Raw genomic sequence first — 25,202 nt, 5'->3', positions numbered from 1 at the left:
ACCTCTGCCTCCTGGAGTGCTGGGATTAAAAGTGTGTATACCATGTCTAGACCTGGTCTTTTTGCTTTGTTAATATAGGAGTCCACTCTGTACTCCAGGCTGGCCTTGAACTCTTGCTCCTCCTGCCTCTGTGCTGAGATTACCAGAATGAGACACCGTGTTCAGCTTTAAATGTTCTTTGCCGCAATTAAGCAAAATGAGATTTTTAAGCTGTTTTTGCCACACACAAAACTCTGAGATGACAGATAAAACTACTCAGATTCACCAAAGTAGTCATTTTATTACCTAGATGTATTCCATAACCTCATGCTGTCAACCTCAGAATAAAATCTAGTAAGAACTAAGTGGACATGGACTCTCTCTCTCTCTCTCTCTCTCTCTCTCTCTCTCCAGGTTGGGGTTTGCTATAGAGAGAGTAATTAAATGTACCAAGGATGAATACATTAGGATGCTATATCCATAGTGGCTTGGTTCTCTATACATCTTAAAGGGCAAGAGGACATCTAAGCTACACAGGCTTGTTTGAGGGGACCTATGGGTCTGATTGGAGGGCCTGCTGCAGTGTTCGGTGTTGAACGGCCTGTGATGCCTGTTAGGAGTGCTCTGCCGGTTGCCTTGCCTAGTGCCTTACCTTTTCAGGTGGAACTTGAGGTACTTGAGGATGCCCCGGCTTGGCAGGAAGGTACAGCTGAGGCACGTCAGGATCTGCCAGCTGTAAAGGTTGCCCACACTGCCAGGGTGGGGCACCTTATTGGTCTGCTTGATGAGCTGACAGTACAGTTCATCCCGCAGAGGCCGCAGGTCATGGCCGGTCTGCAGGATGCCCTGGATGATAGGGATGGGGTCGGACATGGACTCCAGTTGCTGGAGGGAGTTGAATATCTTGATAGCTTCATCCTGGAGGGTCGTGTAGCCTTTGTCTTTAAGCACTAGGAAAAGAAAACCAACCAACATCACTGGAGGGGCTGGAAGAGATGATGGCGGGTGCAGGAGGCAAAAGGAAGGAATGAGGGCGGGGACAAACAGCCTTTTCTTCTAATGAAGTGTCCACCCGGGAGTGGGGGTTGAGCGAGCTGCACTGCTCTGTTAAACAGCTGAAACATTAACATAGAGACTGCTCGCTTAAAACCCGAACAATAGCTGGACAGCCCCCTTGCGTGGAATGTGAGACTGTCTAGGACCTGTTTACCTTAACTTAAAATGACAGGTTACATCCTGTCAATCCATTATAACGTGAAAATACCGTCAGTCAAAAATGCAACTAATCTTCTATGCACCATGACTTGCTTTGGTCTTGGATTTGCTGTGTACCTCACACAAGCTGCCGCTGATAACGCCATTCTACGAAGCCCATTTCAGGATGAAGGAATGAATATGCATAAATTCACTGGACGTTATATTGAGCATTAAAGATAGAAGGCCTGAACAGGCACACTTTCACACCAGTGTACAGCAGGAGCTGTATACCCTAAGGATTACTGGAGTTCATGGAGAATGCTAACACTCTCTGACATCCCTTTAAATCAGCGGTTCTCAACCTTCCTAATGCTTCTTCTTTAATACAGTTCTCCTGCTGTGTTGACCCCCACCACAGAGTTACTTCACTGCTACTTCATAACTAATTTTGCTTCTGTTATGAATGGCAGTGTAAATATCCAATGTGCAGGACACCTGATACGGGGCCCCCAGAAGGGCCGTGACTCACAGGCTGGGGACTGCTGCTTTGCTTGAATATATTTCACTGTCTCTTTCCTGTCGGAACGACTCAGAGACTCTCTGAGCTAGCAGTGCTTCCACTCCACATTAGAGCAAAGTTAATAGGACCTCAGGGTCTGAACTCACAGTTGAGATTTATGTCCCCGTAGGGAAGAGGCAGGAGTGGGGAGTGCAGCGGGTGATGTGTGTAGCGAAGGATCGGGTTCCGCTTGTAAATCTGCTCCACCACGTCAGAGTTCAGGCAGTTCTCCTGGAGAGTACGGCAGCCATTTAAAGAAAGGAGAGTGGGGGGGCGCCCGCACTTAGAGGGCGAGTTCAACCACGCTTCCACGCATACAGCAACGCCTTTCAGAAATTACGGGAAATCTAGTGTTGACCATTTCTAGCCAAAGAGCCCATCTGCACTTGAGCACAGACCCCAAAAGCACGTGACACAGCTCAGTCTGTTTCAAGTGCACGTCTCCCTCCCCACATTCTTTAAACTCCCCACCCCTGTAGCCATTCACATGTCCACTCAAAAAATCAGCCTCCTTCATGATTTGCCATCAATCAAGTGACCTCCAAGCACAATTCATTTTAAAACACATTTTGGTGAACTTTATATTTTGAGTCTTGGGGCAGGATCCAGGGCAGCCTTAGAACTTATGACAATCCTGCTCGGTCTGCCAACTGCTGAGATTATAAGCACGCGGCACGTCGGCTGCCTTTAATAATAATAATAATAATAATAATAATAATAATAATAATAATGATGATGATGATGATGATGATGATGATGATGATGATGATAGGTACTTCTTTTAAAGATTTTCTTTTTAGTTACGTGTGTATATGCTATATAGGTGTGGTGCCTGTAGAGGCCAGAAGAGAGGCCATCATATTCTTTGCAACCAGAGCTAGAGGTGACCGTGAACTCCCCAACATGGGTCTAGGAACTGAACACTGGCTCTCTACAGCAGGAGCGGGCGCTTCTCTTAAATACTCTGCCTCTGCTTCTTCTACACTTGAAAAAAACGACACAAGCCACGCCCAGAGGGAGGCGTCCCCCTTAGGCCTCTCTGCCCTGAATTTAAGATTTTTGACAGAATCCCATCCTGGATTGATGCTTGTCACATGCTACCCTGGGACGTGGAGGCAGCCACGTCACTAAATAAACATCAGGACTGGGGACAGGCACGGAATCATCCTTCCACGGAAATTTCATTTCCAGTAGGAAATCTTCCCAACAACACTCATTGGAGGCTGGAAGAAAAGCGATGACTTAAATCTTCTAGTTAATTGGGGTAACTTCTCTGAATTCTGAGGATGCATTCTTTTATATTTGGAAAACTCTATTTATTCTCTGAATGTCTGAATTTGCAATTAGAGAATAAAAATAGATGATATAGCTTTGATAAAAATGTGACTTGACATGTTAAAAAAACAAACAAAAGCAATCTGCCTTTTCAAAAGGAAGCTTCGAAAAATATTTTTTATTGCTAAAAATGAGATAATTTGTATCTAGGGCCCTGAGTTCAATAGGAAGCTCAGGTGTGTATTGGAGAATAAGAATTTGCTGTAGTTTGGTCTCAAACTTCTAGAAAACACACCACATTGGAATCAGGAAGCCACTGGGTTTGGGTAGGACATTACAAGCTTGGCTGTAAGACCCTTTCTACCGGGGTCCACAGAGCCTCGAGTGAGGTTTGTGGTGACTGGTGGCTAATCATTGGGTCTTTCACCCAACACACACTTACTGAACAATTAAACTTACAAACAGGGAATTGCAGTTTAATGAATGAAACCAATGAGATTTGTTGTTTCTGGCTATTTGGAGGTAGCTAACAGGGATCCCAAGTGTTCTAGAACAATCTGTTCTCTTCCTTTTCTTTTAGGTAGTGCAGACTGAACCCAGAGCCTTGCACGCACCAGCAAGTCCTCCAATCTGGGCTTTTTGTAAATCTACTTCTGTGACCTAGAACTGAGTACTGAGAAGGGAATTACTGTGACGTCTAAGAGGCCTCCACCTGGGACAGAGGTGACTCGGGAATGGTTTGAGTGGTCCCTACCCAGTTTTTTGTCCATGTACAGTGTGCCAAATTCTAACACCTCTATGGAGACTAAACATTTGTAATGTAAAATTTCACGTAAAACCTCACTTAGAATCTGAACTGAAAAATAACCCCAAGCATTAGTGGGAACTGGGCCGGAGAAACACTGGGGTCTCTTCTGGCAAGGGAATAGTGCATGAGGAGTTCTTGGGCTTCTCTTCCCACCTTGATATCTTGGATCAGCTGCTGGGTGGGCGTGTCAATTGGAGCCTTGGTGTCAGTCACATTCTGAATGGCGCTGGACCACCGAGTCGCCTCATTCAGTAGTTTCGTGTAGAGTCGGTAACAGTGTTTGCGCCCATACACGGTGACATTCCAGTAGCCTGCAAGGCGGTGAAGCATCCTTATATCAACCACACCCTCTGGGACCAAGGCTTCCGTCACAAGGCTTGTGATTCAAGTCAGGAAACACTAACATTCCATACATGCTTTGGCACTGGGTATCCAGTGACAAACAGAAAACACTGAGGAGTTTGTGGTGAAGAGGAGAAGACCCATCTCTCTCAGTGGAACACTGGGTGCAGGCTGATGCCCTGTTCTCAGACAGCACAAGAAGGCTCATCCTGGAATTCCTCCCACCCCGAATCTCTCCTCTTCTTTTCCTCAGCCAAGACTGACACTGAAGAGTCTGTATGCTCAGACAAGATGTGCGCCACCACCACAAATGGAGCGACTGCATTTTAAAAAGTCCCATATCACAACTAGAGACAGAAATCAAAAGAAGCAATCTCATATAGTGCCACAATTAGGAGGAAGAGAAAACCCCAAACCAAACCAGCCTACCTACACAGCAGTTTCTTATGCACTAGGGTAAAATCTGATGATTCTAAAGGTCTTTCTTTCTTTCTTTTTTTTTTTTTTTTTTTTTTTTGTTCCTATTGGGCTCTTTCTGCATCTCTGAAATCAAATCATCACTATAGCTTGGAATACTAAGCCTTTAGAACCAAGCATAGCCATCCTTAGGAGGTAGATCAAAAAATAGAATTTCTTTTGGGGTGGAGGAAGCCAAAATACAACGTCTTATTCCCTTAGTAGAGCAAGCCTGGCCTCTTGTCACTTCATTTGTCACCCTTTCGCTTTGAGCCTGGCTGTGCTTCAGCCCAGGGTCATCCGTACCTGTCTCTTTGAATATCTTCTCATCTGGGGGCACGACGGAGCACAGGCTGTTGAGGACCAGAGTGCCCAGTTTCAGAGCATTTTTCTCTGAGCTCTTGTAGTAATCCAGGGAATTGTGTGTCAGCACGAACCACCGCTTCTTCAGTTTCAACGAGGACATCTTCGGGCTGTTCTTCACTTCCTTATGCAACCACCCTGGAAAGGAAGGGCCAAGCAAGCGTCAGTTGGAAGGATGTGAAATAGGGCTGGGGGTAAAGATCAGTGGTAGAGTGCTTTCAGGGCATACCTGAGGCTACCAGACCCAACTCCAGAACAGAAAAACATAAGCCAAAACCCTAAGTGTCATGGCATCGTTACATCTGTAAAACATTAAATACAGGTTGCACATTTGCCTACAGCTAGAAAATGGCTGTGATCACTGCTTTTTTTTTTTCCAAACTCCTCTGACCAAGTAACTTGGAGAAGCTGTTTAAGGCTGAGGAGACCGTTCTCTCACACACTGTTTGCTCCGTTAAGTCCGAGAGCCTGAGCCTGGAGTCCCAGCAACCATGTAAAGAACCGGACACAGTGGTCTGCACCTGTTGTCTAACAGGGGGGTTCTGTGGACCTCAGTGCCCGTCTAGTGATGCACGGATGTGCCCCAGGTTTAGAGCCCCTGACTTCAGAAGACAACAAAGAAATCTGGCTGGCAGTCACCTCTGACGATGAACTCCTGGCCCTCCACCCTGGTGTCCCCCTTGGATCTCTGCAGCAGTGTTATCCAGTGGTGCATCTCCTCTGGTGTGTCTGCGTTGCAGTGCAGCACCCGGTTGGCCGTGATGATCACGAATGAGTTGGGTCTGAGAGAGGAGACGGGGCGAGAGAGGGAGACCCAGTGTGAGCACCACCTGTCTGCAGCAAGGCTTCATGGCCCTGTCCCTGGCAGCGCAGGGATCCCCAGGAGACACTGGAATGCTATTTATATTTCACACTAAGGCAAACCTTGCTCATATTTCTGTGGCATTCATTTTATGCATCATTAACCTTTATACTCGGAGCAACACATTCATCCAGAAAATGCCTGAGAGGGAAACCATTCCTTCCACAAGACTTTCCAGAAGAAACTAGTCCCGGAAAGCCAAAATAATTTTTTTTTTAAATAAAAGCATCTTCAAACCCATTTCTTCCTAATTCTGGATATAGCCTTGGATAATATTGCTGTGAGTTGCGAATGAAATACCAGACAGTGGTAACAGAGGATTAGCAAGTGGGTGCCAATGGAACATGTTATGCCCTTGATTGTCCCTGGTAGAAAAAGCAGCTTGTGCCCATGTCTTCAAAGCCACTCAGCAAGGGCTCATTTCCCAGATGGGCATAAAGTGATAATGGAAACTTACTTTGTCCTGCCGCTCCTGTCTGTCACCCTTCAGAAGTCCTCACGGGACTGTGCGCACACCACCTCCTTATCTACCTGCTTACACTACTGACTGGGAACTCTTCCTTGTGAGCTTTCAAATGTTCCCTGAAGCAAAGCATTACCGGAGTTCAAGAAAGAAAGGGTTAGGTGGACTGCCTGTCTGTGTAGTCAGAGGTCCTTAAAAGTTGTAGCTCAGCCAGGCCTGGCCTATGCTTTTAGTCCCAGCACGCAGGAGGCAGAGGCAGCTGTATTTCTGTGAGTCTAAGGACAGGCTGCTCTACAAAGCCAGTTCCAGGACAGGCAGGAACACACAGAAAAAACTTGGTTTTGAAAAAAACCTAACCAAAACAAACCAACAAATAAAAAAACCATAGCTGGGAAGGAAGAAAGGTAGGAAAAAATCAAACAGCAGAATGCAAAGGTTTTGGTGTGGGCCAGGCCTGCTGGGGTGGAGCTTGTGAAAAGCAGCAGGCTTAGTAAGGCAGAACCTAAGTAAACACAGACTCTGGCCCTTGGCGACTGACAGCACAGGTGTTAAATGGCGTTGGCTGACTTCTGGAGGCAAAAGATTCTCATCTCCCAACAGCCCCAGAGTACATAATGGGGACCCTAGGGCTCTTACTTTGCCTAGTAGACTTTAAAAAAAAAATTACTATTTATATAAGGCTTAACACACTCATGTTTACCTTCTGGCTATTACCAGCATTGGCAAAAGTCAGTTTTTAATTCTGACTCTGCCCCTAGGACGACTAAGTTAGCCAAGGACCAAAAAAAAAAAACAGACACTCAATGAAGGCAATCTGAAGATGGTTTGCCTTTAAGGTCACTGGATATATCAAGGTCAGGGCTCATGGCTGTATTTATATCTATTATATCTGTTTCCCATGCATGCTATTGTCAGGTCATTATTAATATTTAGGGAAAGCAATGCTATAGACTCCCTACGCTGGGATACCATTGTCCCAAACGGCCATTCTCTTGCCATGAGAATTCCAAGACTGTTAGATATGGTTGTTCACACACTGGGTGCTAGAACTTGAGAGGCTGAGACAAGAGGGCTCCTTCCTGTGTGGCAGTATATGAAAATGGACTGTGAAGGTCTGGCTTCTCTTTTACCTTAGCAACCCAAAGTCAGTCTTCTAGAAGACTTTAGATGAGGTGGCTGCCAAGGCTCCATACACAGCTGAGCAAAGGGCTCACTGGCAAGGCCAGAGGCTACCCATGAGGACGTGCAGATGATGTCTTTCAAGAGCCACATTGGAGCTTACCTATCTGGGCTGTCAGAGGCGCATACAGAATCAATCAGCCCCACATCCAGTGTGCCCTGCAAAGGGACAAAAAGGAGATGGTGACAAAGGAACCAGAACAGCATGACCTTACACGGATGACCTCACACGGCATCCCTGGACTACAACTCCATTGAAAACAAACCAAGGAAATGCCTTCTTTCTTCCCCTTTTTCTTTTTTTGATGAGAAGCAAAATAAGTTGTTTAAAAGAAGCCCCCCCACCCCCCCTTCAATAGAGTTCTAGTGGATCCTAGTGCACTCCTTAAAACGCTATAAATTCAGAGGCTGGAGAGATTGCTCAGTGGTTAGGAGCACTTCCAGAGGTCCTGAGTTCAATTCCCAGTAATGAGAATTGATGACCTCTTCTGGTCAGCTACAGCATCTACTCACATACATAAAATAAGTAAATCTTAAAAAAAAAAGATAAAACCCCAAAATCCATAAATTTATCAGGCAGTCCCCCTCTTACTCTTAAACCATTTTTACTGATGACTTGCCATCAATTTTTTAATATTGTAAGTTTACTGATTTATGCTATAATCCTTTATTAATTTAATTTAACAATTATTCTGTGAAGAGACATTTAATTTTAAAGTTTTCTGGGGGGTCAAGGAGGGAAAAATAGTAGTTAATTATGAGAGTATACTACTCTTGAAGAAGGCCTGAGTTTAGTTCCCAGCATGCACACTAGGTGGGTGACAACCACCTGGAACCCCAACTCTTGTGTTCTCTCAGGGTAAATGCAACGCACACTCACCAAACCTAAACACAATTTCAAAGACAAGGCTTTTAAAAAAAATAAATTGTGGGCTGGAGAGATGGCTCAGTGGTTAAGAGCACTGACTGCTCTTCCAGAGGTCCTGAGTTCAATACCCGTAACCACATCGTGGCTCACAACCATCTGTAATGGGATCTGGCGTCCTCTTCTGGTGTGTCTGAAGATAGCTACAGTGTACTCATAAATAAAAATAAATCTTAAAACAAAAAGGGGTGCATAACTTCCTGTGTGTCCAGAATACACACACACGCACACACACATACAAAACATTATTCACAATTCATGTGATTCTTCAAAATCTAAGTTTTCAGGTACAATCATAAAAACTATGATTATCTTTCTCTAAAAAGATTTTTAGGTAGAAGAATTCATGTGTAATTCAACTTTTCGATACAAGATTTTAAGCAGGATTTAAGATGTTGGATACCCAGCCTCCACCCGCCCCTCACTCACCACAGCATTCTGGGGGTTTGCCTGTTCATCGTGCATCTCTCTGATCTCCTGGTCTGTGGACGAGTGGACCTGACTCAGCACACTGAACCACTGGCTGTGGAGAGAGAGGGCGACAGTCACGGGTGGCCAAGCTCAGAGTGGCAAAAACGATGCTCTGCGTGCTTCCCGTCCACGTGACACCGCCTCTGAGCCGCTTTGTCTCCAATGTGCCTGCTTCTTACCAGCAAGCTGGGGTACATGCTATGGTAAGCAAAGTTAAAAATAAAAACAGCCCAAGGATGTACTGTCACAGTAAGCACCCACCCCGGCCGGATCTCAGACATCACATCGCCATGTCCTATATCCATGTCTCAGAAGACAAGGAAAGAAAGTCAACAATGGAGGAACAACTCCCTCAGACCCAGTGTTGATGTCTGTCTTTCTACTTGGGGCACACTGGGGTTTTTGTGGTTGGCCAGGGCCCACACACACAAAACCACAAGGGAGGTGCAAATCAAAACAGGTGTCTAAATCAAAAGCAGAAAATTATTGTGATCAAAATTCTTCCATTTTCATTTCAATTCCAGAGCATTGTAATCAGAAAGACGGAGAAAGGCAAAGCAGAACAAAAGTCGCATAAGAAGTAGAACCTGAGACAGAGAGAAAATTACCTAGAACATACATATTTACATGCATGCATGTACGCGTACACACACACACACACACACACACACACACACACACACACACACACACACACACACACACACGGGACCAGAGAAGCCAAGGTACCCCTTTCCTATCTGGGCTTTTCTTACATCTTTATGAGTGAACTCATCTAAGAAATAAAGACTCACTAGGCAAGGGAATAATTAAGGGAAAAGCCAACATCCTCACATAAAGCTTTACTTGCAGCAAAAACTAAAGCTCCTTCCTAAGATTCCTGATGGAGCAAATGCTGAAAGTACTCAATACTGTGGATTGTTGGAGAAAACGAGGCAGGAGACATCCTCATGTGCCCTTAGTCATCCTTGTTGGTAAACCAGAAGGCACCTTGTAGTCATGGCCCCATAACATCAAACAAATGTCCCCTAAACTAAACACTGCAATATAGCACAGTTCAAGATGCATGCTGTATGGATCACACACACACACACGCACACACACACAAATACACACATACACAAAGAACAAAATTGTCTGGGTTTTCATTTCTATTGATACTCTTACATTTCTTATGAATCATGTCTAATTTTAAATCTATAAAGGGATTTTTTTTTTTTTCTTAAAGAACGTGTTCCTCTGGTCAGGGGAAAATGGTTTTGGGTAAAAACCTTCCCAGTGTTAAATTTAGCAGGTTCATTACGGCACAAAGCAGACAGAGCAACTGCCAGATGCCTGCCCTGTGATTCAGCTGAGAATTTGTGGGCAGTCTCTGGACCACAGCAAGCCACGTGTGGTCTCTAGGAGTCCCAGACAGAACGTTGGGGCTGTAATTTCAGGTCTGCTTGTTTTTCTAGTTTGTGCTATAATTTATGAGTCCAGCCAAGGCTTCAGTCTGTTCCCATGGGAAGAATTACTTTCTGGTGTTTTGACCTTTCCTGTTGCTTCTATGGTGTCACAGCAACTTAAAAGCACTGCAATGGCAGGCAACGAGTGAGGAGTCAACAGAAATCTCTGATGGGGGCTGGAGAGATGGCTCAGGGGTTAAGAGCACTGGCTGCCCTTCCAGAGGACCTGGGTTCAATTCCCAGTACCCACATGGCAGTTCACAACTCTCTGTAACTCCAGTTCTAAGGGACCTGATACCCTTGCCCAGACACATGCAAGAAATGCATGTGCATAAAATAAAATAATAAAATAAAAAAGTATAAGAAATCTCTGGGGGTTGGGGATTTAGCTCAGTGGTAGAGCACTTGCCTAGCAAGCGCAAGGTCCTGGGTTCGGTCCTCAGCTCCGGAAAAAAACAAACAAACAAACAAACAAAAAAACAACAACAAAAAAAATCTCTGATGACTTCTGGGCAGGACGCTGACCAGCAGAAGCCACTCACTGTCATCCTCATAGATTACCACCTAGAACTGCTCAGGGCAGGTAACAACTGCCTCGGGCAGAGCCCTGGAGTCCCACGATGGGCCAAGAATGGACAGGTCACTTCACTGTGTGTTAGACTCTACATGGCCCTGTGATGTGTGTCACTAAAGGGCAAATGTCACTTTTCCAGAGCTTTGTCTCTTCCTGAGGCTCAAAGCTCCAATGTAAGCTCAAGGTCCGAAGATGGCGGCTTGCACCAGCTGGCAAGCCACTCCACGTTCATCTCCCCTCAGCCAGAGACTCGAGCCTCTTCGGACAGAAACGCAGGAGGAGTGTGTGTCCATACAACAGCGCTGAACCCGTATACTACTCCTGTGTGCGTCTTTCTCTGTCACTCGGTCTACACAGTATAAATAATGACAGCTAACACACAGGACTGACTGGGAACCAAACGAGTTAGTTCTACCTGCCGTGTGGGTAATGTTAGTTAATAGCTAAGGTTAGTCCACTGAGTCCTCCAAGGTAGAGACTTTCCATCCTCTGTGTGCCACGGCACTGTCATTCGTTAAGCAGATGGCGGCTAAGGCAACTACAAATTCTTTACTTCCAAAGCTCAGAAAGATCCACAGGGAAGGAGGGAGAGAGGGCAGGCTCTCAGTGATGCGTGTACCAGATGCTAGTGGCAGTGGAAGGCACTGTCTTATCCAGTGCTCTTTGAGGCTAGAAAACCGTGACACTGCTGTGTTTGAGCACATCTGCTGGGGCAAGGCTCCCTAAGGGACAAGACACACACACACACACACACACACACACACACACACACACACACACACACAAACACACACACCTCCTGTGCCTCTAAAACCGTCCTGGAGAGAAAATCCAACTGAAAACCTAAAACCCCTTCAAAGGCAACATAATAAACGGTGTCTGCGAGGTGGGATGTGGTGAGAAGGCAGCCCATCCCCAGACCTCACCTGGCATCTTCGGGGGATTCCGCAATGAGATGGAAGGTCCTGTCGGCCATAATGATGTCGATCCCGTTCTCTTTGTTTGTGTTGTCGATGATCTCCCTGCAAGACGCAAAGGCAGAATGGAAGTCAGGAATGCAAAACTCTTACGGATAACTGAGAGAGGTAACCTTACCAAGTGGGAAGTATTCCTTTAGAGATCATATACCACCCCGCCCCAAGCTGCGGAGAGATTTCTTCTGAGGTTTCTAGGAGGTACCCGAGACTGGAGACAGTAGTAAATGTCGCATCGCATACACTATGGGATTCCCCATACAGTGTAGAGTGTCCCTGGCTCAGAACAACTGAGACCCAGGGTTTTATGCTTCAGAACAGGACCTGAGTCTAAATACGGGATGCATTTATTTTTCATACACTCACAGCCAGAAGGCATTTGTTTTATGTGAAGCAGAAGGTATACTATGGGGCTATACTCCAGCTTCCTGAATGCAGTTTTATACACTGATTTCTACACGCCTGGACTTTGACTGCAACTGGTCATGTGAGGTCGGAGTGAAATTTTCCACTTGAGGCATCATAGCAGCATTTGAAGTCTGGAGAGTTCTAGATTTTGGATTTCCAGATTGGGACATACAACCTGTCCAAGCATCGGAACTGTAAAGCTTACTTTGCAAATCAGATACAGCAAGGACAATCAATAACAGAATAATTGTAACACCCCGAAACAAAGGTAGGCCATTTCTGTATTTTTTTCCCTCTAAATATGAATTTTTCTAACTGGTGTTTTTTGACTACATGTGACTGAAATCATAGACATGCAAGAAATGAAGGGCGGCTCTCCAGAGGATTAAAAGCACTTTATCGTCAGCCTTTATTAGCAACCTCCAGGGGGCGCCAGACTTCCCTGTGCTCCCAATAGTGTTTCTGGGGTGGGGTTAGGGGTGGGGTGGGAGGAGTGTGCCAGGGTGTTTCCTGATGACTCCTTGCAGTCATTTTTAGCTCAGTGGACACCCAATGTTTGACTCTGCTCAAAGCCCAGAAAAGCTGTCCTCTGCCCTCTACCCTCTGCCCCGTGCACAATAGGAGGAAACCCAGGAGGCAGCCTGGTCCAGCGTGGTCCTATGTGAGCTTGTTCCCTGGTTTGTCTCAGCAGCTGTGGTCTGAGGATGCCACTCCCTAGCTCCTATGTTGGCTATGTGATCAGAGTAGGTACTTACAGTAAGGACCCTGAAGAAGGGATTAGCTATGACACTCTACTATTGTGAACAGACTAAAGCTCTTGGGGCTGGAAATTATTTTGTTTTTCTTTTCCTTTCGTTTCTCTACTCCAGTCACTCCACCCCTCCTTCCTACAGTGCTGGGATTGAATCCGGGCCCTGTGCATGCTAGACAAGCAAAGCGCTCCACCACTGAGCTATTGCTTCTGCATTTTTTTATAGAGATAGGTAGGGTCTCTTTTGACAGCCAGGCTGGCCTCAAGTTGGCAAGTCTCCTGCCTCCACCTTCACAGTGAGGATTCAAAACATGTGCTCCCTGAGTCGTTCCTTACTCTCTTCTGCTTCATGCTTGCCTTTCAGCCATGGATGACGAAGATGTGTTTCCTTCATCTTGGACTTCTTGGCATTTGGACCACGGGCAACGTAAACTTGGTTCATTAGAAATTACCCAGTTGTGGGTATTTGTTAAGCTGACCAAACCAAGAAAGAAGCTTCCCATCACAGGATGAGGGGGTCCCTGGCATCCCCTCTGCATCTCTGCCTTCACTACAGGCTCCAGAGCAAGGGCAGACTTTGCTGTCATCCTGATCTCACTTAAACACTCCCTAATTAACATCCGAGACGCAGTGATTGGGCAGGTTAATTAAATTAGGGTAAATCACAGGAAGATATCCAGGATCAGACCAGAGCTGGCAATGCACTCCATGTTAGAGCGATCTTGAGGATCTGCTCGTTGAGAGCCGTGAATTTATTCACAGCAAAAGCATTTCTTTATGTCAATACAACTGAAATTCTAACAGGCTAGAAACAGTAGATATGGTGTGACCATATTGCCAGACTCACAGAAACAAAACTAAATGTACTTCGGGCTGGAGGCATGGCTCAGCCGGCAGTTAAGAGCTCTTCCAGGAGCAGAGTTCGATTTCCAGTGCCATGTCAGGTAGCTCGCAGCTGCCTGTAAGTCCAGCTTCAGGGAGACCTGAGACCCTTTTCTGGCCTTTGTGAGTACCCCCATACACGTGCACAGCCCCTTCCAACACAAACACACGGAAATAAAAGCCAAAGCTTTAAGCAAACAACCTGAACACCATGACCAAAGCATGCCGGGGAGGGAAGAGTTATTTGTTACATGTCCTGATCACAGTCCACCACTGGGAGACGCATCCAGGGCAGGGACTGGAGCAGAGGCCATGGAGGAATGGTAGTTACTGCTTTCTCAAATGTCATGGTTAGCTTGCTTTCTTATGCTTTCCAGAACCGCCTGCCTAAGACTAGCACTCCGCACAGTGGTCTAGGCTTTCTTAAATCAATCATAAATCATGAAAATGTCCCCACAGAATAGCCTGCCGGCCAGTCTAATTAACACCTGGTCTCAGGTGAGGTTTCCTGTTCCCAGATGATCCCGGGCTTGTGTCAAGTTGCTAAAACCCACCCAGCATAGATCCGAGGAAGCAGAAGAATGGTCCCCAGGAATACTGGCTTTCTCCCTCTCAGGAACTCAAACCTTTCATGTAGGTAAGTGAGGCTTCAGAGTCTATGACCAGTCTCACAGGTCTGAACCTCAAAATCCCAGAAATGCTCAGAAACATAGGCAGGGTCCTAGGGAACAGAATAAGCTTCTCTGAAGTGAAGACGGTGGAGACGTGGACAGGGCTTCAGGGTAGCTGGGCTTTAGTTCAAATGCTGACTAAGAAGTAATAAAGCCAAGGCCTTCTGTTGAGAGAGCCTCAATCTAAAGAGAGCAGAGAGCACCCTGTCAAGTTAGAAAACAAGCTTTCAGAGATGGCTGGGGGTACAGGAAACAGATCAAGGATTACGTGGCCTGTCGAATTCTGCCGTCCAGATGTGGGGCTACTGTGGGAACGCAGCAGGGCCGCAGTGGCTGGGAATCACTAACCCCCTGTTAAACACAAATGTGCACAAAGATACTTGGAAAAACAAAAAACAATGAAGCAGTCAGTGCTCGGTGATGCAAAGGAACCACGGATTTCCTAGAAACCGGAGGACGAACGGAAAGGCAAGCACTCAGCTTGACTGTACTATACAGAGAGAGCACCTCGGGGTACCCATTAGCGGCAAACACTAGGGAATGCTTTCTTTATAGAAATGGTTTAGGTAACAGAAGAGTCCAACAACATCAGACTCAAAGTACTCAGAAGAATTATTCCTGAACTGAACACATGTAAGTTTTATCAAAATTCCCTTAATATAAATGTTCATTAACATTCACATTGTACTAGTTATTTCGAGGAATCTCCAGGTACTTCATCATATAGGGGAAGAAGCAGGTTGTATACAAACACCATGCCTTTTCATATAGAGCCTAGGTATCTATACATATAGATCCGGGCACTCCTGGGGTAGGGACGCAGATGAGGGAAAGAAGACACGCTGGAAACAGTACCTACAGATGACGTCTTGCAAACCCCTAATGAACTCATATGTTGCCTTAACAACCGACCATTCAAGTAGAAACACTGTAAGGGGGGAAAAAGGACTTCACTTGATCGCCCTCGAGGAACAAGGGCGAATTCACTGCAACACTGCGATGGGGAGAACAGGCTTGGCCAAGCAACAGCGTGTAACCAGTGAAGCCTGGAAGCTGGGTCCTGGGTGAAAGAGTCTTTGATTCTAGCTGCACATGAAAGACAGGACAGAGGATGAGGGGAATCTATAAGCCAGAAGACATTGTGATCTTAAAACAACCAGACATGTTCAACCCATGGCAGGGCCCCATACAGTGTAGGATGGCCGGGAATGTGGCCCAGATGTACTGAAAAGAGTATGTGGTTTTGCTTTTTTTGTTTTTGTCTTACTGTGCAGCTGCTGAGTGTGCACTCCGCTGTGCTGCAGTGTCCAAAGGTTGGGCACAGACCTTACTGGATTCTGATTAAAAGAAAGAATCGACACAAGCCAGAAAAACCGACAGACCAGTCTTCACTGCACGCATGAGGCAACTGTGGGAAGCTTGAACCAGGGCAGGAATCTACTAGGTTAGGAGGGATACTCTCAATCTGATGGGAATGTTCCAAAGAGTCCCTAAGAGCATGCTAACGGGGCTGGGGATTTAGCTCAGTGGTAGAGCGCTTACCTAGGAAGCACAAGGCCCTGGGTTCGGTCCCCAGCTCCAAAAAAAAGAACCAAAAAAAAAAAAAAAAAAAAAAAAAAAAAAGAGCACGCTAACATATTTATGAGAAACGACACCAGTGGCTTGCTTCGGCAAAATGCCCTTGGTCAGAGAACAGGTCAGTGGTTGCCCCTGCATGAGTGGAGGAGAGTCATTGAAACAAGGTGAGGACGTTAGTTTTGTTTTCTTCTATTCTTGTGGACATTGACCGAGTTTTGTGTGTCAAGCTGACACAGGCTGGAGTCATCACAGAGAAAGGAGCCTCAGTCGAGGACATGCCTCCATGAGATCCAGCTGTAAGGTATTTTCTCAATTAGTGACCAATGCAGAGGGTACATGGCATGGCAGGAGGTGCCATCCCTTAGCTGGTGGTTCTGGGTTCTAGAAAAAGGCAGGCCAAGCAAGCTTGAGAGCAGCACCCCTCTACTGCCTTTGCATTGGCTCCTGGCTCCAGATTCCTGCCCCGTCTGAGTTCCTGTCCTGACCTCCTCCACTGATGGACTATGATCTGAAAGTGGAAGCCAAATAAACCCTTTCCTCCCCCAATTTGCCTTTTGATCATGGCGTTCTGTTGCAACAACAGAAACTGTGCAAGTAGCTAAGAAGGGACATAATGGTGCAGTTTCGCACAGTTTTTATGTGACCGGGCATCCTCTCCCATACGCTGCCATAGCGCGGGGTACACCAGTACTACTCACTGCTGTCCCATGCTGTGTCAGCAATAACCAGGGACAAACCTGTATCTGTGTATTCGGGACAGATACCCATCCTGAATAATTTGACTGAATCTGCAGATGTGGAAACCACGGCCATGGAGGGCCACCTGCGTGCTACTTTTGTCTGATGAACACCCCACCCACCCATCCCTGTCCCACTGTGGCCTCCTTTCTCTTTCTTCAGCTCCTTTACTCCCTCAGAGGCCTAGCATTTGTGTGAGATGTGTCCTCATCTATGGGATGAATAAAGGGGAGCACCATGGCACACAGAGCTGACAGCACTACAGACCCAAGCTGCCCCAAATCTAATCCTGCTCCTAGACAGCCTGGACAGGCCCCAAAGTTTGCTGTCCGTTCTTTATTATTGGTCCTAAAATCAAACACCTTGCCTCGTTTTCCTTTCCACATTCCCATGAGTAATTTTCCTAAGTTGCTGGTGCTAGCCCATAGAGAACAAGCCTCCATTGTTAAGGCCAGTTGGTGTCTTCTGGGGTCAATCTCATCTCTCAAAACTCATTTTGACGCTTTCCAAATATTTGTGGTTTCCCGTTCTCAGCAGTGTGGGTATAGGTTATTCTTAATCAGATTTTTATGCTCAGTACCTAGTTACCGGGGAAAATCAGCTGTGCTCCCCCTGCCTCACACCCCAGTGAATTTCTAAAAACATTAAATTTTAACAAAAACAGTAGTCCCTTGATAGTCCAGAGCCTTGCTTCTAAAAGGGATTGTTGGCAGGAGAGGTTGTGTGGAACTCAAACCCCAGCTCTGTCCTTCCAGTGTGGGGGAATTGCAGGTGAGGAGTTAGTATGCACATCACTGCTAAAAGCTAGAGATTCATCTCAAAACACACCTGTCAATCCGCTCCCCATTCAGCTGTCCGATGGCTGCCAGACTGAGGAGGAACAAGAAGGGGCCAGCCACCCCACACGAGGGCTCTCAACCAATTACCCACAGTCATGTTCATCTTCACTTTTCCAGTTTATTGAGATAGCGCTTTCTCTCTCTCTCTCTCTCTCTCTGTATATATATATGTATATATATATGTATGTATGTATACACACACACACACTAAAGGCCAGTTTGTCCCCATGTTCTCTCTGTGGACACAACATTACATTTGCAGTGGGTGTACTATGTCCAAGGGCCTATCTTCCACGTGAGAACCAATATCTGCATGCAATCGCAACCACATATGGATAAATGCATAAATAAGGAAGTAAATAAAATTAATTATTCCAAGATTGAGTCTTGTTTTCCAGTTCTTTCATAATTCAACCCAGTAAGGTGAATTGTCAAGACTGTCTGAGTACCTCTACCAGTCTACTGCTGCAAAGAACTCACGGGCTACTGAGAGAGTTGAGTCTGTAAAGTAATTGCTATGCAAGCTCACGGACCTAGGTTCAAGCCTCAGAGCCCAGGCATTGGGGCCTCACCTGTACATACTATCCACACATACCCCTCTCCCTGCAAGGCATCTAGCAACCTCTTCGTAACTCAGGACACCCCTGTCTGCCTTGAACCACATGTGCACCTACTCTAAATACTGGAATAAATTTCTTCTTCCTTTAACTACCATCAAATATGGACAGTCTCTAGCCAATCATTCTCCAGTTACAGCCAAGGAGAAGGGATTTAAAAGAGCCTATTGGGCCTGAAATAATTTTGAGTCAATGTTCTCTGTAAGTAAATACTTAAGACTTACCTACTTCCCCCCTTATGCCTATATATACTTGGGCATGCATATGAATAAAATCCAATGCATTATGGGAAGGGACATATACAGTAAAGGTTACATAACTAAAATCTGTCCATCAAAATAGAGAACTGCCTGTATTACACCCCTAAGTACACCCTATTACTCCTTCAAGTCCAATAAAAGACTCCCTCATGTGACCTGCTCTAACCCTGGCAGGGAATTTCTGTGTCTGTACTTGTCTGTACTATCGATTTTCTTATTTAATAGCATCTCCTTTCCCTTGCTAGATGGTAAGGGAAAATAAAAACCAGCTGAGTGTGTGGGCACGTATTAGCAATCCCAACTCTGGGGAGCCACAAGTAGGAGGGTCCCTAGGGCGTGCTGGCCAGGCAGCCTAACCTATTTGGCAAGCCTCAAGCGCCAGTGACAGAATATCTCTAAAAAGCGGCTTCTGAGGAATGGCGCCCTACACTGGTGTCTAGCTTCCACATCTACATCTGTGCACCCATCAGCATAAACAAGAAGCCAAGCTGCAGGAACATACTTGGCTGAGCGGACTTCCACGGTGCCCTTGAGCTTCTCCTCGCTGTCGTTTTCAAAGTACATCAGCTTGGACTGGCGGAGAACAAACCAGCGCTTCTTCCAGTTCCGCCGGGACAGTGTGGAGGAGCCCCCGCCTTTCTTGTGCAGCCAGCCTTGCTTGAGGGCTTCCTGCTTGGAGCGGAACCACAGGAAGGTCTCATCCTTCAGGACACACCAGCGGCGCTTCCAGGAGTTCATTAAGCCGCCTGTTTCCCCCAAGAAAAGAGCAGAGAAAGGGTTACAAAGTCAATCAAACCAAGTGACACAATCCACAGGCCATTCGTTTTGAGCTTAGCCCCAGCTGATGTGCACTCATAAACCCTTCCCGAGTGGAACAGGGGCTTCTGCTTGGTGTGCAGAAGATGATCCACCCCACATTCAAAATGGCTCCTCCTCAGTTAGCTGAGAAATCCCCTTAAGCAGCCCCCATGGCAGCAGCCAGTGACTGACAACCTACCCAGGAATAATGCCTGGGGGCATGAGGAAGCCCTGTCCCACAGTGTCCTCTGAGTGCCCAGAGGAGTGGACTGACTACGTGTCAAAGGTCATTCGAGGCTCTAGCACTGGTGATGAAGTTTCACTTCCAGGGCAGCAGGAAAGACTGTGTTCTGGGCAAACACATCTTTTCATAGGAAGGAGGGCATCACCACCTGAACATGGATTATGGATAAAAGGCAAGAGGCTGAGAGTCTAACAAACAAGTGGGAGTATGAAGTGATGTGGTCAGACTGTAAACCTGAGACAATGGAATCCGAGCTAGCCCAGGAGCCTTCCGTCCTCCCTGCCTGTCTTGTGGTACTGAGGACCAAATCCAGGACCTCTGCAGTCTAAGCCAGCTAGCACATTCCACCAACCCCACCCCACTCCATTTCTTAACCTTTACTTAGAGATAGGCTCTCATTGAGATGCCTAAGCTGCCCTCACTCTTGCTCTCCTCCTTCAGCCTTCTGAGTAGCTGGGACAAAAGGCAGTTGCCACCATACCTGGCAGAAAATGTCTTTTAACTGAAGACATAGGATGGCGTCTCCTTGGTAACAAGACTCCCCATAGATGTAGGAGAAGCATCGTACTGCCTTCACTCAGACATCTTTTTAAAACAGTCCATGGAAGAAGATGGCTCACTATAAAACTGCTCACATCATCACTCTCCTTTGACCAAACAGTAACAAGAGTAAGGAATACCTAAACATGGAGACTTAATCCCAAATGACTGTGCATTCCTTTTACAGATCAGAAGACAAATCCAACAGACCTCTTCCTGGCGTGACTAGACAGCGGAGACAGTCCCTCCCCTCATTATAATATCCAGATGCTCGCCCTCCTTAGACATTCCAATGTTCTCCACTCAACTGGCTGAGACCTTGTGTGCTGAAGCCAAGACAGGGCTAACAGCAAGTCTGCCAAGGATTCTCACAATGAGACATTAGCATCGTTTTGATTTGTGACTTTAATCTTCTCCACAGGAAAACTGAAGCACGAGGTTGTTCTGTTTGTTGTCCTATTAACTTTAAGTGATAAATCTTCATAAATGTGTGGAAAACAGCTGCTGCAGTGACCCCTTCTGTGGCTTGTGGGAACTGCTGTTCTACAGTTCAAAACATCAATGTGTAAGATTTGAGGGTGACCACTTGGTGTTGGATAACCAACAGGGAGTCTCTTCCCTGGAGAAAACTTTTTCTGCTCTCGGCATTCGATAGTTTCCTGCAGTTCTTTGTCTAGGATTGGGCCCCCATGAGACTTCCTCTCCACTCTATGTCTATTGCTTGATCGGGTCTTCTGTAGACAACCATGTTCTTGAGACACCCCTGGCTTTTCAGATGTATTGCTAAGTGTCTTGGTTAAGAATTTCCCAACATTTGCACTTCTAAGCACTGACTAGGAGCAGGCAGGCAGGTAGACAGACAGACACACATACTCACACAGAGAGACAAAGACACACAAATATGTGGGCGGGCAAAGTTAAGAGAAGAGCTGGAAGTAACAAAATACTTGCTGATGGAGTAATGAGGAGGAGAGAAAAGGCTGGCAGATGCAAGGATGGCATCTACTGATGAGGGTTTCTGTCTCCATGCTCGACTCTGCCAGCAAGTCCTGGTTATGATTAGTTTCTCACTATGCTGGACCGACAGAAACTCCAGCACCAAAACATCGAAGCACAAGCATGAGCCCATAATAAAAACAATTCCAAAATGGCAGGTGCCTCGAGGTTTTTAATGCTTAATATTTAAGCATGGCATTTTTGATGTTGATTAGCAACAACATCTAGAATAGATATCGAAAAGTCTCATTACAAAGTAGGTGTGGCAAGTAATCTCACAGGCTGTGTCTCTCAGGGTTCAGCACATCCTTCCAGGTCTTGTTTGTGTGTGTGTGTGTGTGTGTGTGTGTGTGTGTGTGTGTGTATGTGTGTGTGTGTAATGGAGGTCAGGGTTATCATTAGAGAGGGTCCCAGTGACTTCCTGCAGTTACTGAATTCACATTTGCTTGCATGTATGTATATGTGAGTGAGAAAGAGATGTCAGGTGAAGAGTGTGACTAAAAATGGATGCCTCACGTTTGCAAACTCTTCACCCTACCTATTTCCTATCCCCTACCAGGGGAGTCAAGACTACATTCTCATGGGAGTAATAGGCACATTGCATCAACGTGACCCAATGTTCTTCATTCACCTAAATGGCATATCACTGAGGTGGGGTGTGAGCGACTTTCCATAGCTTTACCCCTACCCGGGCTATGGAGAGCTGAAGGCTGTACCTTTCATGTACAGGAAACTGTGGAAATAGGGCAGTGTGACGCAGCTATACACAGAGTCTCGCCGGTAGGAGAGCTCATCATCCGTATCAAACCTCGAGTCGAAGTCCTCTTCACTATCTTCAAACTGGACAAGGAGACAGAGGAGAGGCAGTGGTAAGCAGAGGATGGGAAATGGGCAATGAAAACACCCATCATGGGCTAACCGTCTACAGCTCCACATAACTGAGAAGGAGCGCTCCTGACTCAGGATGGTACAGCTACTGTGGCCATCCAAAGAATTCAGAATTACAGAGTACTCAAACCCAGGGTCTGCTAGTGAGCTGACCTGATATCTACAATATAAGCTGACTCTAATCCAAAGACTCCATGCTAAAAAGAAGAATGTTAAAGGGTCTCATTTTAGTCAAGGCACGAAAGGGTTACTCTTCTTTAAGTTGCTATGCCAAAAACATTGGCCAAGTCTGAGAAACTAAAGACGACATTTCATACATAGAAGGAAAAAACAAAAAACAAAACAAAACAAAACAAAAAAAACAAACAAATCCCCCCCAAAAAAACTTAAAAAAAGAACAGAACATGTTCAAACCCTACAGATCCCTCCTTATTAAAACAAATAGCCTGAGTGGTATGTACTGTAAGTAACGTTCCTCAATATACCCCAGGAGAGTGAGTGGGCCAGCTTCCTCCAGGTACCTCTGCAGAAAGGCCATGCTGAGCCTCATTTAAAATGCCAGTGTGGGGCTGGGGATTTAGCTCAGTGGTAGAGCGCTTACCTAGGAAGCGCAAAGCCCTGGGTTCGGTCCCCAGCTCAATAAAAATAAAAATAAAAAAAAAAAAAATGCCAGTGTGGGTCTATGGCCACACCAGAATCTGCCTGTCTAACCTGTCGGTAGTTTATGGCTTGGCAGATGGCTCTGCTAGTGAAGTGCCTACACTACCTGTGTGGCTTCTCAAAGTCCATGTAAAAACAGCTAGAGTTGTATAGACCTGCTTATAATCCCAGCACCAGGGAATGGAGGAAGATGGACCTCCAGGGTCACTGGCCAGCGTAGCCTACTATAACCTACTGGGTGAGGGTCAGGCCAATAAGTCCCCCCTCCCTCTCCCCCTACTCCTCCTCCCCCTGCCCACAAACGGTAGATGGTATTTTGAGGAATGGTTTTTCTCAGGGCTCTATATACACGTTTATACACAGAGAAATAAAAATAACAGGTCAGTTTAGTCATGGCCTGGGTGAAGGTCAGTTCTGGGCTTTACAGTGGTGATGACCCCCATTTTAATTGGTTTAACGGGACTTTGGAAAGAGGAAGGGCCTTAAGGATATCTTTAGGAATATGACTGAAATCTTTAGGGATCTGTGTTAATGCTACGGAGAGTGGACAGTGGAGCTCTTCCACAGTTATGCACAGGACCGCAGATACTCACGGAGGACTGCGCTCCTTCTGAGCTGAACCGGTACGCTCCGGAACTGTTGTAGGTCCCCACGGAATACCTATAGTCTGGGGACCACTGGCTCCCGTAGGAGTTGGAGAATGTCACGCTGCTGCCTGAGGTAATGGCGCCATCCTCATAATCGTCCTGGTCATAGTCATAGTCGCCATCGGGGGAGGGCAGGTCCCCGTTGTTCTGCGGCATGCAGTACGTGGACTCCCCGCTGGAGGAGTTGTGCAGGCTGGCAGAGTCCTGCACAGAGGCAGCAAGCAGCACTGTGCTGTCGGCACTGGGGCTGGTGGGCACCACCGTGTAGTTCATGTAAGGGTCCTCCTCAGAGGAGTCGTCGCTGGTCCGGATGCCACTGGTCCGCTGGTCAGAGTGGCCATGCTCACTGGGGTTGGGTGAGTCTTTGAAGGCATCGTCATCAGCCTCGAAGCCCTCGTCCACCTCCTCCTCCGGGTAGGGCTGGCTGAAGTTGAAATTTGGCTTCTCCCCGCTGGCATTCTCTGCAAGCTCGCTGAGCTCACCTGAAATCTCGCTGCCGACGGACAGGGAGCGCTCGATGTTGCGGACACACTCGTCGATCTCATCGAAGTTGAGGGACTCTAGGAACTCCTGGGCAGCTCGACACGCCTCGTCCTCCAGCCTGCGCAGCTCCTCATCCCGCAGCTGCTGCAGCTTCTGCAGGGAGGCCTCGGTCAGCGACAACTCCTGCTGCTCCTTCATGCGCTGCAGGTCCTCGATTTCCTTCTCCAGGCGGAGGATCTCTTCCACCTGCTTGTTCTCCCTTTGCTTTTCCAGCTCTCGGGTCAGGTCCGCTTCCCTCTGGTTCTTCTGCAAGGCCTCGAGTTCTTGTTGCTTCCTTGTTTCTGCCTCCTGGATATGGGGCAAGGTGGGTTTTAGAATAAGCACCTTCTTCTCTTTTTACACATGGAACTGTGCCCACACTCAGCTGACACACTGAAATCCACCTCAGAATACAACTAGGACTGGACATGGGGCTTTTAACTGCGTGATTAAGTTAAAATGAAGTGAGGTCAATGAACTGAGCCCTGAATGTAATCTGAACGGTATCCTTATAAGAGGAGAGTGGAGACAGACGCCAGGAAATAAATATCAAGGAAGGACCAGGGTGTAAGTGAGGTGGCCACCCATGGAAATGGACCAGAATGTGGCAGCATCTCTAGGACGCTAACATGGTGGTACTTTGAGCAAAACCATACTATGATTCACACTGAAATGTCAAGGCCTTCTGTATGCTCCACATCACTGGGATGGGTAACAGAGTGTACCAGAAACATCCCCTCATCCTGTTTTCCCACTCTCTCCTACTTTATTTCCATTCTGAATCCCAGGGCCCATGTCTGAAGCAGGAAGGAAGAACCTAAAGCCCCAGACACCCCTGCGTTCCTCACCTGCTGGGCACGGAGGAGGTCAGCTTCTCTTTGTGCTCGCTTTCTTTCTCTAAGGAAAGAAAGGCAGCTAGTGAAAATCAACAACTCACTTTCAACACATCTCATGTTCTGGGGGTGCTGGGGGGCTTGTATATATGAGGTGAACACTTTTGCTGAGCTATGGACTCAGCCCAGAGAAGAGCTTTGCCAGTTAAAAGAGAAGGAAGAGGGCTGGGGAGATGTCTCAGTCTGTGATGTGCTTGTTTTCTAAGCAGAAGTCCTGAGTTCAGACCGTCTGCCTCCATGGAGAATGAAGGGCAGCGGTATACACCAGTAATTCCAAAGCTGGAAAAGCAGAAGCAAGTGGCGCTGTGAATCTCATTGGTCAGCGAGCCTGTCCCGATCAGTAAGTTATCTGATTCAACCTCTGGCCTCCACACGCACATATGCACACAGGCAGG

General features: G+C 46.7%; 1 protein-coding gene across 6 annotated transcripts in view; it reads right to left on the bottom strand.

The window, feature by feature from the left end:
• Positions 1-25,202, bottom strand: part of Myo10 (myosin X) — a 202,235-nt gene that overhangs the window by 11,012 nt on the left and 166,021 nt on the right. For all 6 annotated transcript variants that reach the window (NM_001401822.1, XM_087621816.1, XM_087621818.1 and 3 more), the window contains 12 exon segments: positions 632-929; positions 1,843-1,966; positions 3,972-4,129; positions 4,923-5,117; positions 5,619-5,761; positions 7,587-7,642; positions 8,838-8,931; positions 11,828-11,923; positions 19,122-19,365; positions 21,914-22,037; positions 23,339-24,223; positions 24,763-24,811. In NM_001401822.1, coding sequence (NP_001388751.1) covers positions 632-929; positions 1,843-1,966; positions 3,972-4,129; positions 4,923-5,117; positions 5,619-5,761; positions 7,587-7,642; positions 8,838-8,931; positions 11,828-11,923; positions 19,122-19,365; positions 21,914-22,037; positions 23,339-24,223; positions 24,763-24,811 — 2,466 coding nt within the window.

The sequence above is a fragment of the Rattus norvegicus genome, chromosome 2 (genome assembly GCF_021556685.1).
Source record: "Rattus norvegicus strain SHRSP/BbbUtx chromosome 2, alternate assembly SHRSP_T2T, whole genome shotgun sequence".
Taxonomy (NCBI): Eukaryota; Metazoa; Chordata; class Mammalia; order Rodentia; family Muridae; genus Rattus; species Rattus norvegicus.
This window is presented reverse-complemented; position numbering and strand designations above follow the sequence as displayed.